The sequence below is a fragment of the Thermobia domestica genome, chromosome 1 (genome assembly GCF_964235325.1).
Source record: "Thermobia domestica chromosome 1, izTheDome1.hap1.1, whole genome shotgun sequence".
Taxonomy (NCBI): domain Eukaryota; kingdom Metazoa; phylum Arthropoda; class Insecta; order Zygentoma; family Lepismatidae; genus Thermobia; species Thermobia domestica.
In genome coordinates, this window is record NC_137454.1 from 396,703,934 (window position 1) to 396,723,554 (window position 19,621).

A 19,621-nucleotide genomic window follows, 5' to 3' on the forward strand; every position below is an offset into this window, starting at 1 on the left:
ATTAACAATTAAAAATGAATGTATTGCCATTAAAATATAAAAGCAGGGATACTACTTTATAGTCTAAACACATTTTATTCAATTTTCTTGATGATTCTCTTTACATAGATGCAGAGGAGGATTCAGGACAGACTTCTGGGGAAGGTGGGTTGTAATACTGCTACTTAGAGCTACTTTTAAGATCTCCAAACTCTGGGATGGGATTTATTTATATATAAAATAAGAAAGTTTTCTCTTCTGGGGGTGATCGTCCCCCCTTCCCCTTGATCAGTTCCTGCATAGACGACTCCATTAATAACATAAATGAGTGTATGTATGCAGAAGGAATGAACAGAAAAACTCGCCCGATGTACCAGAAAAAATTAAGAAAATTGTAGTGAGGAGTATGTTGGAAATATGATTATCATCATATGCAATTAACGAAAATTTTTGGTAGTGCTATTCACTGATCAAAACAACAGAACCTGGAGAGAGAGAGAGACAGAGTTCATGTAATCTTTCTATTTTTCTTCCTCTCTTTCCCTTTCGTGATTGTCCGTTGTGATAATATGATAAGCATTTGCGTCTTCGGCGCGGGAGACCCCGGTTCGACTCCCTGCTGGAGCTCATGTGGTTAGGATTCCACGTTAAGCTATAGGTCCACGTCTCATATTGCTTCAATGCTAAAAAAGACATTAAATTTTAATTTTATATCTATGTAATCTCTTTTGTGATCGCAGAGTAATGAGAGCCGACGCTTCCCGACATTTGGCGTCCCCCCAGCGTCGCAAGGCAAACTGGGGAGTAACGTCAATAAAAGACGTGACGGTTGCTGAGCGTGAGGACACACACAAAAGCTTTCGAAGAGACAGTTTTTGTAATAATAATAATAAAAAAAAGTTTGATTTGAAAAGCGGATTAGAAAGCTACAGAACTCTGAACTTCACAATAGATGGATACATATTGGCTCAGTGGTAGAGCGTTCACTCTGGGGTGCGGAGTCCCTGGTGGGACTCCAAGACATAGGCCCCTACAAGTTTGTTGACTCTTCTCGAGCATTTTTCAATTTCACCCCATATTCTTCCACCAAATTCTTTAATAATCATAGGGCCGCGGTGACTCAGTGGTAGAGCGTTTACTTCTGATACACGGGGTCCTTAGTTCAATTCCAGCTTACGTCAAATGAGCTTTGTGATGGACAACACCATATGCGTGGGTTCTTCCATTTCCTCCTACTTTCTTCATTCCACTATTTCCTTCATTTCTCATCATCGTCTCCTTTAGCCTAGCCGGCATAATCGTGGGGCGTAAAACTCAGATTTCATTTCATTTACTTTATTTTCATGATCATTGATTTCTTTTATCTTCCGTCTCCTTTGGGCTACAGAACATAACCATAGGATGTAAAACTGAAATATTTCATAGTGCAGCTCTCTCGCATTTTCATTTTGTCCCCATTCCTTTGTGACAACGCCTACTGGAAGAAACCATAGTGCTCACCACACAGTTGTTAACTTGAAGTGGACGCGGAGTGGGGATTTGAACCATGGAGTTTTACTTTAGTTTAACATCCAAATTTCGGTTCAAATGAGATTGAAACGTTTTCGTATTGTGAGTGTATAGAAAGCGTGGTGATGAAACGTTCAAGAAGAGATGAAGTACTCGTATAAAGGCTTTTGCAGTGGCAGTGGATGAAAATGTAGAGTCGTCGAGACAAGAGCAACATACTCCAGTGACTTTTGCAAAGCAACTTCAATCTTCCAGCTCTCCATATTTTTTGAATAAAAAAGAAATGCACAAAGAATTAAAAGCGGTATCAAAAGGAACGAAAATACAGTGTTTTGGCTTCAGGCCAAAAGGAATACTTTATGTAGAGAAAGAAAGAAGGCAGGCAGTTCGTGTGCCACAGAAAGTTATCGATTCAATAAAGTCCTTTAAACATGCGAAACAAACGTTGCTTAATTTCTATTCCGTGATTTTTATGCTGAATAACCCAATCCTCTTTCGCCTCTTCAGAAACTCGCCAATTTCTCCTCTCCTTTCTGACTTAATTTATGGCGCCTACAACTGACTGCAAATGGACTGAATCTTTAATTTGGTGCAACAACTTTTTCAAAGACGAGTTACGACGGCTCGAGAGTCAGACTGGGCAAAATAAAAAGTTTTCTAGCAGTCTTCTTTATTTATGGCTACCTTCTTCGAAACCCGGTGGGAGTTCTTATCCAGGAATATCTGGTGCAATTGGGAAACTTCTTTTTTAAAAAATTTAAAAGCAACGAACTTAATGTTAGAAAGATAAGAATTTAACGGCTCTGGGAATCGAAGACCGATTTCTGAACTAAAACTATACTATTTCATGTCCACGCCCACCAAGGACTATGGACGCTCAAACAGTGACGACTCTCGAGGGAAGTACTAAACTTTACTACTTCAAACAAAGGGAAGAGAAGTTTTCTAATGTGTCATTGTTGTATAGAAGAATTAGTATATTAGGTAAGTTTGCTTCCTTAGTTTGCAGAGATAAAGTTATTTATTATTTTTTTATCAATATGACTTCTCTCAAGAGCCGCCAGTGCAATCATGTGGTTAAAGATCAAACCAAATCCTGTTATTTCTGGTTTCCTAGATCGAAGTTCGTAACCTCTTAACTACAATGGTTGTCCAAGTGCCTAACTATACTGGTTTTCACCCAATCGGTGGTCGAACCTGGAACCACAAGAACGCATGTTACCATTTCGAGGCATGACATCTATCGAAGACAAATCGAACCTCTTCGTCTTCACTTATGATCTTTCTGCTTTTATATCCTCCATTAATTGTAGCCTCCTTCGCCCCCTCCCTCTCTTTCCTGCCACCATACCCTCCAGCGCGTCCCTCATGATAGTTCCTTCTTAGCCAATGTCCCAACTACTTTCTCTTCTTAATAATAATCTAAAATATTGTTCTTTTCTCCTCTACCATTTCTAACATCCTCTCATTCGTTTCTCGCTCGATGCAATTAATTCCCTCAATTCTTCTCCACATTAACATTTCGAAAACTTCCAGTCGTTTTTCATCACTTTCCATGTTTCAGCCCCATACAATACAACGCTCCACACGAAGCATTTTATAAGTCTTTTTCTCAACTCTTTATTTAAGGCCCCACAAAACAGACTTTTCTTCCTCCTAAAGGCTTCTTTCGCCATTCCTATCCTTACTTTCATTTTACGTTCGCACATTATGTCATGTGATCAGGGGCAATTTTCGACCAGGAAGCACTTCATATTTTCCACATGAATAAATACAGACAACGTAAGTATTAGTTTGCTTGCTTGCTTGATTTATATCTGGGTCCCTTGTCGGTAGCAATACTATATCCACAACGAGCCCTACAGTTTAAAGTGGGATCTCAACTACTGTAGTGCACAGCATCGAACCCGAAGTGCGAGGTGCATACCAAAATTAAGTACCGTTCCTTCATAACTCCCGCAGTTTTCAGTTTTCGAGTTATACGTTTCTGTCCTTTTCAACAAAATTTCCTTCCACATCTATATATATATCATTGTATCCAAGGCTCGGACTGGCCAGGGCAGGGATCCCTGCCGGGGCCCTCTCTAAAGAAATAATAATGAATATTGAATAACATGGAAAGTAAGATAAAACATGTCTGCTTTTTTTGGAGAATAGTCACTCGTTGTAGTTTGTTCCGTTCCCAGTAGTCTTGGGGGGTCCCATTATTGGAATGAAAGTAAGAGTATTATAAAGTCCTATTTGAGGCCCTTTGTTTGTGGTAGAGACCTGCACGGGCCGAATGTTTCGGTCCGACCCCAATCCAGCCCGAACGTACCTAGGCCCGGCCCAGTCCGGGCCCGAAAAGTTTTAGAGATTTTCGGCCCGAGCCCGGCCCGGCCCGATAAGTTTTTAAAATTCTTGGCCCAAGCCCGGCCCGATAAATTTTAAAAGTTTTTGGCCCGATCCCGGCCCGATAATTTTTTTTTAAAAATTAGCTCGAGCCCCAATCTTTCTCAAAATTTAGTACTAAATTTGACCTAACCCTCAGAAACATTTTCGAAACTCTGGTTCACAACCTGACGCTTGCCTCCCGAATGGTACCATTGTCTCCTAGAACTTTGCCTCTCATCGAGAGAACAAAAACTCCATTCCCTGTAACAAAAATCGAACTTATTTGATTTTTAGCATAAAGTGAAGATGGCAATATTGTTTAGCGACAGGCAAAACATCCCACCCCTTCTTGTTATATTTTGAGTTCAGTGAAGGTCAAGGTCAGAGCTTAATTTACCGCATCATGCCAGCAATCCTCTATAGTGAAAGTGGAGCCGCTACACTTCAACGTTTGGCTTTATTCCAATTATCGTTTAACAAAAGTCAATAATTATTAAAGAATTGCAATTAATCGGCCCCAGCCCGGCCCGGCCTGAAGAGAAATCAGTGTCGGCCAGCCCAAGCCCGGCTCGGCCCAAAGAAATAACAGTGTCGGCCCGCCCAAGTCCGGCCCGACCCGGCCCAAAGAAATAGCAGAGTCGGCCCGCCCAAGCCCGGCCCGTGCAGGTCTCTAGTTTGTGGCCTTGTAAGAATATATTTCAACAGTATGAAGGATGGGGCTCCAACATTATGTTGTCTAAATGTATATTGGAGCCTCATGAATGACGAAATAAGACTGACTTTTATAAAGTCCTACTGGAGGCCCTCTGTTAGTTGTTTCACATGTTATTGCAACATCGTAAAGAAACAGAACAGGTCCCCACCCTGGGGCCCAATTACAACGCGTAAATGAAGCTGGAAATAGAGTGTCATTACAACAAGCAGAATTAAAAAAAAAAAATGAAACTCAGTATACTTTGTGAGGCTCCTATATGCTTCATGGGAAAGGACGACGACGTCCTCCACGTAGGGCTCCTGCCGGGGCCCTACACCTCCCAGTCCGAGACTGTTGTATCCTATTATCAAAAGTGTCTGAGAAGACATTTTGGGAAGTGCTTTAGGCGTTGGAGAATGGTACTTCCAGACTCGAAACGTCTTCCTCGCAATGAACTTTTCAATTTTCAAAACATACAGTAATTATTAGAGGACAGTTCTCGGAAGCGGTGTTCTTATTCTGGAAAAAGCCTTTTCTTATCCGGAAGACCTTGAGGTCTATAAAAATTCAACAAGGTTAGATATATTCTCAATATTTAGCTTTTAGTTCCCCTTGACCAGGGCTCAATAAAAGCCATGTTTTCTGAAGTGATGTACCAATAGTCTTCCCATGATGTAATGAGAGAATTCTCTAAGGTTATAGATATACAATGGAAGATGCTCCATCACGGCGGAATTAAAATACAGCTAATTTTACAATAATAATATGATATCCTCAAATAGATAAAAGATAATCGAAAACTGGAACAAGAGCTCGCTAAACAATATTATTTTACATGAGATACCGTTATCACGACTCACTTATCTGCTTTCGATTTCCAGCCATTAAGAAAATCGGCTTTTATTTTCGCGTTTATAAGTGGCTGCAAATGGGAAGCTACTAGGTGAGTTGTGATAATGGTACATCATGCAAAATAATATTATCTAGGGTGCTCTTGTTCCATATTTCGATTATCTTTCATGCATTTGAAGATATCACGTAATTACTTTAAAATTAGCGGTATTTTAATTTCGCAGTGATGGGGCCCTCCTCTTAAGCCTCCCCTTGAGCACGGTATGATGCAAGAATAAACAGTTATCAAATTACGATGCATACATAACGACACAAAAAATACCTGACATGGGATCAACTTGGAAGTTCGAACCCCCTTTCACGAAATTCTGCGTACGCTACTGGTGACGCATGACGCACCATTCCAAAATCAGTAGTAGCCTACTATGTTACAGCTAGCTTCATAGTTTCTTTCATGACTGCAGCGTCAACTAGACAATTTTTGTTCTCTTAATGTTTAAACTAATTTCTTCTTCTCCCCCCCCCCGCCTAGTATTTTAATTCATGATGGTGTTATGATTACCCCTTTTCCCTGCCCAACTGTATCTTAAATTTTATTTTCAGAAAAAAAAACAATATTACAGTTAATAACAACAGGGTAGTAATAATAAGGGCGATAACGTTACCTTTCTCGTTTCAATATCCAAATTAAGCTTCCTTTTCTTCCGGGACTCTCCGAGGACAGGAGTGCAGATGAAGAATTTGGACGTCCGAACGCCGTCCGTCCGGTATTCGTCCATCTGTCGCATAATGTGAATCGGCGTGCGGGAGGCGGCTTCATATAGACGTTGTACCACAGGTGGCCGAGTGGCGGCGCTGAACAAGCCAGTTGACACATCTCGCTTCGATACATAGTGCTTCGTTTGCTCACTGAAGGCGCTCAAGTCGCTCTCAGCTGGAAAAGAAAACGAAAAACAAAATTGTCAGTCAGACGAAACTTTAACAATTGAAATGTAATAGGCCTAATACCTTTTAAAATCGCATAGCTTTACGTAAGTTATTAGTGTGTTTATAACCAGGAGATACATTCTCGTCATATCCAAGCCGCATTCGCGCTGAATCCTCCTCCCATTCTCCTCTCCCCCAAAATAATATATTTGTTTTAAACTTAGTGATAGTTTGATCTTCAATATTACCCTCTCCCACTGGCTACGGACTTAATCTAATGTACTATATAAAATTACAAGTAACTCTGTTTATAACTTTGTACCTCTTGGACCACCCGACCAGGGCCGGACTTACGAATAAGCTAAACCAGCTATAGCTTAGGGCCTCAAAGTTAGTGGGCCCCAAAAATTTACGAAATAAATGGACGTACACTTGCAAAGTATAGGATAAAAACTTTAACATGTTATGTTATAAAACTTATATACATCAACAGTATTTTGTGTAGTGTAGGCTTCTATGATATAAGTAATGGGGCCCCCTCCTGCTAGCCTACTTCCAAAAATATCACTAGTTTGCTCATTTCTGCACATAGGGTGCCTACGTTCTTTACGGACTGGTTGCATGACAAGATATAGCATGCAGCTGCACACTTCAGTACAGGTAATTTGTCATTGACAAAGGATAGCTCGATATAAATAAAGGGCCCATTACCTTTAATGAATTGTTTTAGGGCTTCATCAAGTCTAAATCGGCTCTGCACCCAACCGATCTCGATCAAATTTTGAACGTAGATGAGGTTCGGGTCTGGGGTAGCTTTAATCATTTCACTTTTATGATGCAACTTAGTGGAGGGGAAGGAGAGAGATATTTAAAAATGATCGAAAATGACCGATATTTTAGGTCTAATCCATAGTTTCCGGGGTAGCTGAGATGAACAGTGACACTTCTGATGCTGTTTAAATCCAAATTCAGTCTCGCAACTTGGGGGAGGGATATATATAGTTTCTCGCTTTATTCAGTGTGAAGAAAGTATGATTGAAGCCAATTTTATCCAGTGTATACCTGAGCGTGAAGGGGGAGCTACAAGCCCCTATAGCCCTCCCCTTGGATCCGCGCCTATATATATATCGCATAACTTTATTAATTACAGTATTATAATACCAGTATTTAATATAAATATATTAGATACTATAGCAATTTTTCTCTGACGATGAATAAGCAAATTTCCAAGAATTGAACTCCCTTCGAAACTGCAGGGGAGGGAAATTGCCGCACCCTGCGGATGCCAATGTTCGTGGCTGTCAATAACATCGCGTCAGATTGCGAATGGATGGCGTCAAAGAAGGCGCTTGGACTCTCGGACCTTAAACAGCACATAAAAGATTATATGAAATCAGAAACATAAGTTCAATACATCTTTACTCATTCATAGAATCTGCTTGCGACTGTAATCCGCGAACCATAAATTGAAACGTTCCTGTAGACTAACGGAAAATGTTTCGTTTGAAAATCGAACGCGGGGACACAAACATCCATTAACCTACTTTGAAAGCCCTGTTTATACTCCCTCCTTGTTTATTCCATGTTAATGTATCCGTCCCCAGTGAAATCACGTGGGAAAGAAAAGTGTCACTAACAGGGTTAGGCTATTCCGACAACACTCAAATGACAGTGGCCACCAGGCGTGATTGATTACCTCTAACGAAAAGGATTGACCATGATTTTTTCTTCGTGACACGAACCATCGCACAAAGCACAACAGGAAATGTATTGCCAACAAATTTCTTCGCAAAATATGTTATAACGAAAACTTACTAACGAAATTTCCTAAATTTATTATCTTGAAGTCCAAATCATTTTTACTGATATCAAGTATATGTATTGTTTGTTTGTGAGAAAGCACGAGCTCTTCAAGCCCTTACAAACTCAGTTCCCCAGATATAAATGACAAACTGATCCTTTTAGTATTGTCATTAATGTTAATTTTTGTAATACCGCTCTACATCCATCTGTAACATGAAGATAATGACGGATTAGAACCTACGGAACAAGTTTTTATCCTAAGAGCTATTTTAGACAGAGTTTCAACCTGCGACCACGTGCACTGAAGACAAACGGCTTAACAATGATAATAGGAGTAAAGTGAACACTGACATAATTGACGTATATATATACTTGGACTTGAACTACCTCCCTTCTGGTCTAGCGCACATGCCTTGTGAAACACGAAGCCATCGGCTCGTCTCCCGATGTGAAAGTATTGATTTCAAGAGTAGGGAACAGAGGCACTGGGATGATTACCATAATCGCCTGCTCTTTCCTTGGACACTGATTGGTCACCTTCCTTTTTGCTGGACACTTGATTGCTTGTCTACCTGTTTCCAGAACACTGACTGGCCTCCCTTGTGTTCTCTACACACTGATTGGTCTCTTATCCTTTTGGCGGACACTTGATTGGTCGTGTACCTGTTTCCACAACACTGATTGGTCGCGTTTCTTTTCTCTGAACACTGATTGCTTGTCTATCAGTTTTCTGCACAGACTGGTCGCCTACCTATTTCCTGATTACTGGTCACCTACCTGTTCCTTGGACATTGATAGTCGCGTACCTATGAGCGCTGATTGTTCGTTTGTCTGTTCCACGAACATTTGTCCTGGTATTCTCAAAGCAGTGTTATTATCTGCTTGCCTGACATCTTAAAGGTTAGTGCAAAAAGCGCACAGGCAAAAGTCTAAAAGAGATGCACGATGAACACAGTACGTAATGAGGGAACAACTAATGGACATAAGACAGTAAACTCGAAAACTGCGGAAATGATGCTGTCCACCCAGGGGCGTACTCAGAAGTTTTTTGTTAGGAGACGTAAAAGCTTTGGGAGGCCCATCTGCACCCGGAAAGACTACGAGTAATTGTACCTATATTTTCAGAAGAAAAATGATAGAACTAGGTTGTTTTTATAAGAGAAAGAGTACAAATGAAGTGTAACTACAAATTTTCATCTCACATCCATCATTAAACAGGTACCGTATAGTTTTATTGAGAAAGTGTGCAAATATATGTTGAATTATTAAGTTTTAGGGAGTCCGTATCCTATGAACCTCCCCCGTAGGTGCTCACTTGTTTCCACAATACGCTAACAGTCTGGGATCGAACCAACTAAGATGAGCACTCTACTATCGAGATATTTCAAGTGCGTTTTGATAGAGAAAGAAACTATTAGAATTCCTACTGAAGTTACTTTCTTTGGCAAATGAAAAGATTTCTTTTGCCAACAAATGTTACTTGTTCTGGGCACCGTGATCGGTAACTTTCCGTCCAACAAAATCAACACCGCTACAAAAGAAAGAAAGAAAAACAGAGAAAAAGTGCAAGATTCGTGCAAGAACATTATTGGCCAAGGCCGTTTATCCTTTGTTTTGTTTTGTTTTTATCTTCGTTTCGTTCTGTTTCTTGTGTGAAGTGCTGAGGCAAAGGAATTCCTTAGCGGGTGATGGCTTTCTTTCCGTTGTCCTTTTTTTTTAAATTTCCTTTGTAGGCCGCCTCATCCAGGGCTCAGGGGTTTTTCTTCGATTTGCCCATTGAGGTGTTGCTTTGAACATCGTGACTTGTTCCCACACAGAACCACCGTCCAAGGTCACCTACACAACTCACAATCCTCAGCGTTGCTATCTCTGAGTTTTCGTTAGTATCCAGCTTAATGCACCTTTTCAGCATAGAGGCTGTATGAGACGTGAAGAGGCCATACAGCTTATCTGGGATTCCAACATTAGGTTCCAGCGAAGCGGGGTTTGATTCCCGGTGGGATTTCACCGCAATCAACAGAAGATAGCCCACATACGCAACGGCGCCCATCAGGGGGTGACAAAGTGGGGCGCTTGCCCCCCCCCCCCCCTAAGAGGAAATTGTACTTGGGAATATCGAAAACCCAATAGAATTTTTACATTAGTTACAGCAAAATTTGAAACTATATTTGAAACGTTGCTTATACTTGACCCCCCCCTTGGAAACCACAACATAGGCGTATTATGACTTGATTGCGATTGTTCAATGCACTGCATGGAAAGCGCACTGGCTCAGCTGTAGAGTGCCTTCCTCTTTTGTGTGGGATGATCCCTAGTTTGATTTTCGATAGGTAACTTTGCAGTTGACAACATCGTGATAAATGGGTTTTCTCGGATTTTCCCTAAAGACCGAGTGGGTCAGTGAGTCGTGGGTCAACAGGAAGTGACCTACTGCGACCCACTCTGACCCACTGACCCAATCTGTTCAGTGCATTGTAGAGAGCATCTTCTGAACACTAGTGAAATCTGGCTGTTTACTTTCAAGCAGGGACGTACGCAGGATTTTTTTCGGGAGGGGTCTAAAGCGTTTCGGGGGGGTTCCAAATACAATTTGAGGCTAAATTATATGAAAATTTCTAAAATTGCCCCTAAAAGTAGACTACATTTACAAAAAGTCAGGATTTCGGGGGGGGCCGGACCCAATAGGACCCACCCCCTGCGTACGCCCCTGCTCTGAAGCCTCCCTTTTTGTTCCGTTTTCATTTGTTTCTATTTACTTACCTAAGATGAGTATATCTAAGTGAAAAAAGAACTTCAGGCACTTTTGGATACTGATATTTGTAAGTGTAATAATAGCACTTACTACTTGGCATTCGAGACACAGTCTGTGGGTTTTTAGAGCAGATAACTATTGCATTTTTATTTTTTTTAATCTTCTGTAACATATGAATTATTATATAAAAAAAATGAATGTAACTATGTGTGCGTGATCATCACGACCAAATGCCAATACGAAATGAAATGGCTTCTGGTATATACTTAGGCCCCAATCTCAACTGGGATGTTATCATATCCTTTTCATTATAATACACATTCTAAGGGAGAAGTGGGGGTCTGAATTTTTGCGAAGAAGTTGACTATCTCACGAATGGGTCATGGAGGGTTGTGAGTCAAGTTTTCATTGACCCACGCCACGTCTGTTTTTTTCATTTCCTCCCACATTTCCATTACACCAACACTTATAATCATTCACTCATTACTGATCTGTCTTTAGCTTACATGTTATAATTGAAATATTTAATTTTTCAACATCTAAAATTAGTAGAAAGGCCAGTTACTTCATGATTGCCAAACCCGAGATCACGCTTGCAAAAGCCAAGCATAACCATTTTAATATATGGAAGCTAATGACAAAATGAAAAATGGAAGTGACAAAGACAAAGAAAAGTTAACATTGTACCATTAAGTTGAGTTGAGTTAATTTTAGTTTAGCGTTCCTTTCAGCTGCGAGGCTATATGATACGTGGACCTACTGATTAACGTGAGCCACACGAGCTCCCGCCGGGAATCGAGCCCGGGTCTCCCGCGCCAAGGGCGCGTACGCTAACCGCTTAGCCACGGAGGAGCTCTACTATTAAGTACATACCAAAAGTTAACAATGTTGTTTATATTGGGGCCGTGGTGGCTCAGTGGTAGAATCTTCACCTCTGGTCCATGGAGTCCTCGGTTCAATCCCAGTTCGAGCCAAGTGACCTTTGTGGTGGACAAACACCGTGTGCGTGGGTTTCCTCGGGGTCCTCCCATTTCCTTCCACTTTCTTCACGCAACTATTTCCCTCATTTCTCATCATCAACGTCTCCTTTAGCCTAGCTGGCATAAACGTGGGACGCACCGTACCACTTAAAGATTTCATTTCATTTCACAAAGAAAAGCCGCATTCTCGTTAAGAGTTACGTTGCAGATGCAGACGCCCAGCTCAATTGATTAGACAAATCCTTGAGAGTGAAGCCAGCCAAAAACATTATTTTGTCCCAGCCCAGCCCAACAATGAAGAAGAGCAGCTGGCAACCCTGTGAAATGGAAAACTTACGACAATCACAATCGGTTCCATTTTTCTTTCTTCTTTTTCTGTTAATTCTTGAGCAGAGCTTCTTTTCTTTAGTCTGTGATTTCCCTGGAGACTCCTTCCACTGATTCTCTTTCTCGTACTGAAGACCGGACGCCACTGATTGAAAATGAAAGCGTATTTTAAATAATCACTGGAGAATTGCCAGCTGATTACAGGTCGCAGCACTGGCATTACATATCCACTCTCAAATTATACAACGAAAGGATTGAATACTAAAAGAGATTTCTCTAAACGGAACTCTCTTCACAGAATATCAAAGATGTGACTTTCAAATCATCTCTGGAACGTTAACTGGAAAAATACAATAAATGGATAATTTCCATTCGCTGGTAATGATATGAAGGGATAACAAAAGGAAATGTCATATGGTAAACATAAAAATTAACTGAAGGCGTTGGCTGGAAATCTGGCTGTTATATCTTTTAATTCTGTTGTACACAGTACGACAAAAAGATTATTAAAATTTACAATAAATTTAAAGGGCAAAATAGATCCCATTAAAAACATAGTCTGAACGGCTGCGTGCACGTAAGGGCTTATACGATATATATACAGGGGCGGATCCAGGATATGATCAACGGAGGGGCTCAGCCTAATTTTGCCGTTTTATCCAGTATAAAACAGGATTGAAGCCCATTTTATCTAGTGTATACCTGAGCGTCAAGGTGGGGGCTATAGCCCACCATACCCACCCAGCTGCCTTTACGCCCCAGGTACCTGGTTTAAACTGTGGCTGGGTGACCCTTGACCCGTAATGGAAAGAGAGTAGAACGAGAAAAAATCCGCCTTAACAGGATTCGAACTCAGCTCGAGCAGTTGCCCTACCAATTACGTCACCATAATTCTAAACAGTTTCTATTACAAATTTTATCACCAAAAAGAGCAACAGTTGTCATTTAGGCATCACTCTGCTTAAAAGATAATACCCGTTGAAATGCTAGTCCTTACTCCTATATACTTCTCAAGAATCAATCAGAAGTTATGGGAGCATGAATGAACGGACAGTGTCTCTGGTATTACTGTAATACCAGTCTGGATAATGCATTGCACTTTTTTTTTTAAAAAAACTGCTTGCAGAATATGTTTAAAGATAACAGCTTCTAGGTATCCCATAAGGCAGAGGACAGATCTATAGATATACCGCACTGACTTGACACCTAGTCTTCCATTCCAAGCGCTGCTAGCGGCTGAAGAAATTCCATTCCCTTTCGCTAAGGCTCCCTCGATTAGCAACAGCTGAACCCTTATTGGCTGAACGCGTGGGTGTGTAGCGGGTATGAGCTTTAGTTCACATTTTTGCCACGGCCCAAGACATTCTGGCAGCACTATAGTGACCAAGCTGGTCACACATTGCCACCATGCATTGAAATGAAATGCCCTAGAAACAATCCTCGTAGAATGTCAGAGATTCATGGAGGTAGAATGCTGTGAAGTCTACTGAGACTGGATGTCGAACTTAGCGAGTCTGACTCCCGGGTTCAACTGGCTTCGAACTCAATAAATGGCCACAGCTCCATTACAACAATGCTATTGGATGATTCCTTTTCTTTTTTTTTTTTTTTGTTTTAGATTTTCAAACAATGGAGGAAAGTCTAAACTGTTGGAAGTCTTGTAGAACAGGTACTAGAGCAAAAACGATAAAAATATCAAGAAGTGATTTATTGTAATCGATTCAGCGTCCGAAGAATAGGTTACATCTCCTCCATTAACCTTCTACTCAAACTGAAAATATAGAAATCGACCATTTCCGATTTTAACCTTTCTCGCCATGGAAAAAAACGGTAATAGATAGCGACAAACGATCTTTTGCAATCGATTCAGCGTCTTAAGAAAATATCCTATCTTTTCCTGTATCTTTTTACTAACACCTCCGTGGCTAAGCGGTTAGTGTACGCGCCTTTGGCGTAGGAGACCCGGGTTCGATTCCCGGCGGGAGCTCATGTGGTTCGGATTCCACGTTAATCAGTAGGTCCACGTCTTATATAGCCTCGCTGCTGAACGGGACGTAAAACTCAAAGTCAATTCAACTAACACCGGGAGTGGTAGAAATGTACCATTTAAGAGGTTTCATGTTTCCCTGTCCCTGTATTCATAGGATTCCTCAAGGTTCAGTGCTGGGGTCGTTATTGTTTATATTGATGATAAATGGTTTACCATTGAATATCTTATGTAAAACTTTTAAGAACAGTGAGCTTACTACGAAATTTAAAAGATATAATCCCGAAAAACCATATTAGATCAGCATATTTTGCTTTTTTCCATAGTACCATAGATTATGGAATATTGTTTTGGGGCAACAGTGACTACATAAATGGGGTTCCGTTACTACAAAATAATAATAATAATAATAATAATAATAATAATAATAATAATAATAATAATAATAATAATAATAATAATCAGTGGGACATCATATAAAGAATACTCTGTAAGTTGTAAATTATGCCTGTTGTTAATTTATAGTATATTGTAAGGTTTTACTATATGCAAAACAAAATATGTGAGATATGCAGTGTAAACAAGATATTCATTCATATAATACAAGATCTACGAAATAAGTTGATATATTGTATAGTAGGCTATCAACAATTATAAATAGCTATGCAGCACAATATAAAATTTATGAACAGGCTACCAATACACACGCAAAATACGCCTATTCTCAATTTAAAAACAAAGTGTATGATTGGTTAGTTGTTGTACCCTATTATAATGTTAGATAAAGAGTTTGGGAAAGATATTGGTATAGGTTAAGAAATGTACTTGTAAAATTTTATTTGACTTTGTCTATTGTTGTATATGGACTTAATGACAATATTCTATTCTATTCTATTCTATTCTATTCTATTGCAGCCGGAAGTTAGAGATCTATTTCAATACTGAACTTACATAATTTTGGAAGTCTATCGTAGTATCACAACGAAGCTAGTTTATTTTATTGTTAAACCAGTTCTTATCCATAACAGAATCTTCTTACTTCGAACTCTTCCATTCCGGCAATCTAACATGGAATATCATCATTACAAAGTACGAACGTTAATCGTTCATCTACGCCCGCTCGATAAGTAAATAAAAGATTCGAAATGAAACATATGCCCCAGGTACTCTACTGGCTACAACCATGATTTACATATATATATCTTTATATGGTAATTATTTAGTTTTCGCTCCCTTCCCTCCTACGTTACCTTTTATTGTGACAATGTTTTCACGTGATTCCTGCTGTCAACGATGTCTTCACTTTCTTGCATTCTCTTGTATCTTCGTTCTCTTTCATTTTCTAAATCCCAGAAGTATGAAAGCGAAGAGAAAGGAATGTGGATGGTCTCTTTGAAATGTTTCTGCAAATATTGAAAGCAAAGAAAGACCCGCCTTATGTCAACTGAATTCACTGAACGAAAACCAGATCCTCCACTCCACTCCCAAACCCAACACCAAAAGCTTTCATTTTCCTCTCCGCCATCGACTCGCTCTGGAAGAGAAGAACACCACGGACAAAGAACAGAACACAAGCTCTTTTCTCAATAACAATATTGAAATGGCTCCAATATTACAATCAAAGAAGAAAATTTGTATTATTTTGTTACTGGAGGGAAATTGAAGTAGCTTGTTGTTTCATGCATGGAACCATATTGTTTTCCAAACAAGCAAAAAACCAAGACTCTAAACAGAGCCAGAAAATGTGGTTTGTTGGTTTTGACAAGACAGAAACAATCTGCTAATGATTTTCTGGTATTTATTATTTTGAATAATGTTACTTTACTTTGGAAAAAGCTTTAGGCTGTATCCGAGTAATTTAAGAATAACTGAAAATCATCTATTAAGTACTCAAAGGTGTCCGCATTCACCTAACTTCACGAACACAATGTTAAAAGTATTTCAACCTCACACTTCGTAAATCATTTTGACATATTCTGTCTGATTCACGCTCACATCATCAGAACTACATCATACTCACGCTTTTCATAACTGAAAGGAGCTAATGAAATTCAGCTTACGACAATCATACATAATGTTATTCTACAACAGAAATACGAACCTCAAGAATTTTCAAGGTTGCCATCCACAGAAATTACAGTGTTGCCAGAATAACATTTTCCCCAAAATCTAAGTTACGGCAGCGACTAGAGGAACGAAATTAACAGCACTTGATTACGTATTATGTTATTTTGAAATTCTTTGAGCTATTTTTTAAATAACATTATTATTTAATTTTAATAACTATATGTTACAACTATTTTGTTTATTGCAAACTAAATACAATTATTATTTAAAAAGTAGTTCACAGGATTCCAAGACAACATGATACGTAATCAAATGCACTTGAGTTCGTACCTCTAGTCACTGCCTTCACCTAGATTTTGGGGGAAATGTTATTCTGGCAACAATGTAATTCCTATGGATGGCAACACTGAAAATTCTTCCGGTTCATATTTTCAGTTGTAGAATAACATCTATGATTGTGGTAAGTTGCATTTTATTATATTCTTCCACTTATGAAAAACAAGCAAAAGAAAAATGGTAAATTTTGAATTATTTTTAGTAAATGAGACTCTTAACAAGATTGTAATGGAATTGGGAGGAAATTTTGAAAAGATGTCTGTGAACCTTGATATATGGGGCATTCAAAACACAAGGGAATTAACTGTAATTACTGAAGTTGTGAGCTAAAGAGATATGCAGTTTCTACGGTACGCTTAATCAGCCCTACATACAAAAAGTTAACATTGTTGTTTATATTATAAGAGTTAATTATAACATCTGGACGTGGGCATTTTAAGCTCTGAAAGGAGCTACAAATAGAGATCTTACAAATGAAATTTATCCTGAATGACCAAAAGTGGAATTAATTCCCTTCTGGACTGAATATGCCAAATAGAACAAGTAGGGATCAGCATTTGTTCTAAGAGATTGAAGAAGAACGTCAGTCAGGATGAATGTCTTACGAAATTCGAACCCAGAACCGTTGACAAAAAATAAATATCTAACTCTATGGCCTATGGAACCCGTAAGTTCAATGCCGCGTTCACAAAAGCTCTCCACTGACTTCTATCCTTAGTCAACTAGATTCAGTTTCAACTTTGTATTCCTACTTCTACGAGATCCAACTTAATATTGTCCTCCCATCTGCGCCTAGGTCTTCCTAATGATAGTTTTTCGATTGGATTTCCGATTGGATTGGCGTTCCTATTTTCTTCTATCCTGGCTACATAACCTGCTCACCTAAGTTTTCTAGACTTGATGACCGTAACGTTTGGTAAATGGTATAAACTATGCAATTCTTCGTTATGAAGTTTCCACCATTCCCCATTTCCGTTCCTTTTGGGTCTGAATAGGATTTTATTCTTAAATACTTTTGGTCTACGTTCTTCCCTCAGAGTAAGCGACCATATTTCGCAACCATACAGAACAGGCATGATTATATCTTTATAGAAATAACGACAATGAAATGTATGATATGACCAAAGAAGCCTTTTTGTTTAGCTGATTACGGTTGGCTAAGAGGAGATCGTAATAGTTTCACTGCATAATTTTTCAAGATCACAGGGATAAACAAAGAACGCTCAAATGTTTAAAACTTGCCTAGTTCAATTGCATGCAACAAAATGATTCCCTGGGGCCGCGGTGGCTCAGTGGTAGAGCGTTCACCTCTGGTGCTTGGGGTCCCGGGTTCGATCCCAGCCCCCGCCAAGTGAACTTTGTGGTGGACAAACACCGTGTGCGTGGGTTTTCTCGGGGTTCTCCCGTTTCCTCCCACTTTCTTCATTCCACCATTTCATTCATTACTCATCATCACCGTCTCCTTTAGCCTAGCCGGCATAACCGTGGGACGTAAAACTCAAAGATTTCATTTCAAAATGATTCCCTGACATTTCAAAAGATTCCCGCCGAGATGGTTTAATATAGTAGATACTCCGCCATCAGTTATTTCCAGTATAACAGTGGTGTCTGCAAATGAATGTCAATAGAGAAATCTTAAAATTAATTTGTCTCAAAATATTTAGATAATAATAATAAAAAAGAATATAACCAAGGCCTATCTGATCTGTATAGTAAATATAATGTATGTAGGCTATACGAATTTTTTTTTTCAGTAGCATTTATGGGTTCACTATGTCTTGTGTGTATGCAACCCAACACAGTTCAGAGACTTGTGGGTGGTATACACTCAAGGATTAAGAAATTGACATTCCAAAGATACAATATTCATAACGTCCTGCCATTATTTATGCTTTCTAAAATAAATGAGAGGAATAGTGAATGAAAATGAGGAAACATAATAAATCTTAGGAAAATCCAGGGACAAAACGATGAAAATTTGAGACACATGAATCCGCACGCAACAATAGAGAAATCATCCATAGACTAAATCGTTTTGCATTATTATTCACGACAGAATTGGCGTAATTTTCTATCTTTTTAAAAAAATCCTTCTAAAAGAAACTCAGTATTACAATTCGCTCAGTCTCAAGGGCATAATCGTGGGACGTTAAACTGAAATATTTTATTTTTACTTTTTAAAGTTCTAGTAACTTTGAATAGGAAAAGAAAATAACAATGAAATAGGGACGAGTTTTTTATGTCTCCTTTCAATATCAAGGCTAAATGAGACGTGGCCTGTTGTTTAAAGTAAGATCTGAAACATCTCTAAGGGATTAGAACCTCAACTGAGCATCGAACACGAAATGGCAAGAGGAGAAAACATGTGCGTTTGCTACTTGATCATAAGGACCAATAATAGCCTGCAAAAATTTGAATAACTGAATGTCCTAGAATATGAAGTACAACGAAATATATTCCTAAGAGTTTAAAGCATATTGTTTTCAAGGGGGAAATATGGATATTTTTATGTTATTATTTTTTTTTGGGGGGGGGGGAGAGACACGATGGCTCGGTGGTAGAACGCTTACCTCTGATGCGTGGGGTCTCTGGTTCTATCCGCGGTCAAGTAAGTTTGTGGTGGACAACATCGTGTCCGTGGGTTTTCTCGGGTTACTCACGTTTCCTCCCACACTCTCATTCAGGGATTCGCACGAGACAAGATTTAAGACTGTCACGTCTCGAAAATGTGCTGCAAAAGTGATGTCTCGAGTCGAAAAATGTATATTTCTCTCTTGGAAGAGCTGTGTCTCGACTCGAATTTGGCAGGAAAATTCTGTCTCGTCTCGTCTCGTCTCGTGCGCATCCCTACTCTCATTCTATTATGTATTATTCCATCATAATTCACCTGCTTTAATCATCCGTATCGCTTAGTCTCAAGGACGTTAATCGTGGGACGTTAAACTGAAAGATTTTATTTTTACTTTTTAAAGTTCTAGTAATTTTGAATTGAAAAAGAAAATAACAATGAAATAGGGATGACATCTGGAAGAAAG

The 19,621-nt window shown here is 39.3% G+C and overlaps 1 protein-coding gene across 2 annotated transcripts in view; it reads right to left on the reverse strand.

Annotated features, from left to right (window-relative positions):
- LOC145665454 (uncharacterized) overlaps positions 1-6,326 on the reverse strand; it is a 98,909-nt gene extending 92,583 nt beyond the window's left edge. For both annotated transcript variants that reach the window (XM_081732775.1, XM_081732764.1), the window contains exon 1: positions 6,073-6,326. In XM_081732775.1, the coding sequence (XP_081588901.1) occupies positions 6,073-6,195 (123 nt within the window). In that variant the 5' untranslated portion in view covers positions 6,196-6,326. The remainder of the gene's footprint in view (positions 1-6,072) is intronic.
- Between the last annotated feature and the right edge of the window lie 13,295 nt (positions 6,327-19,621).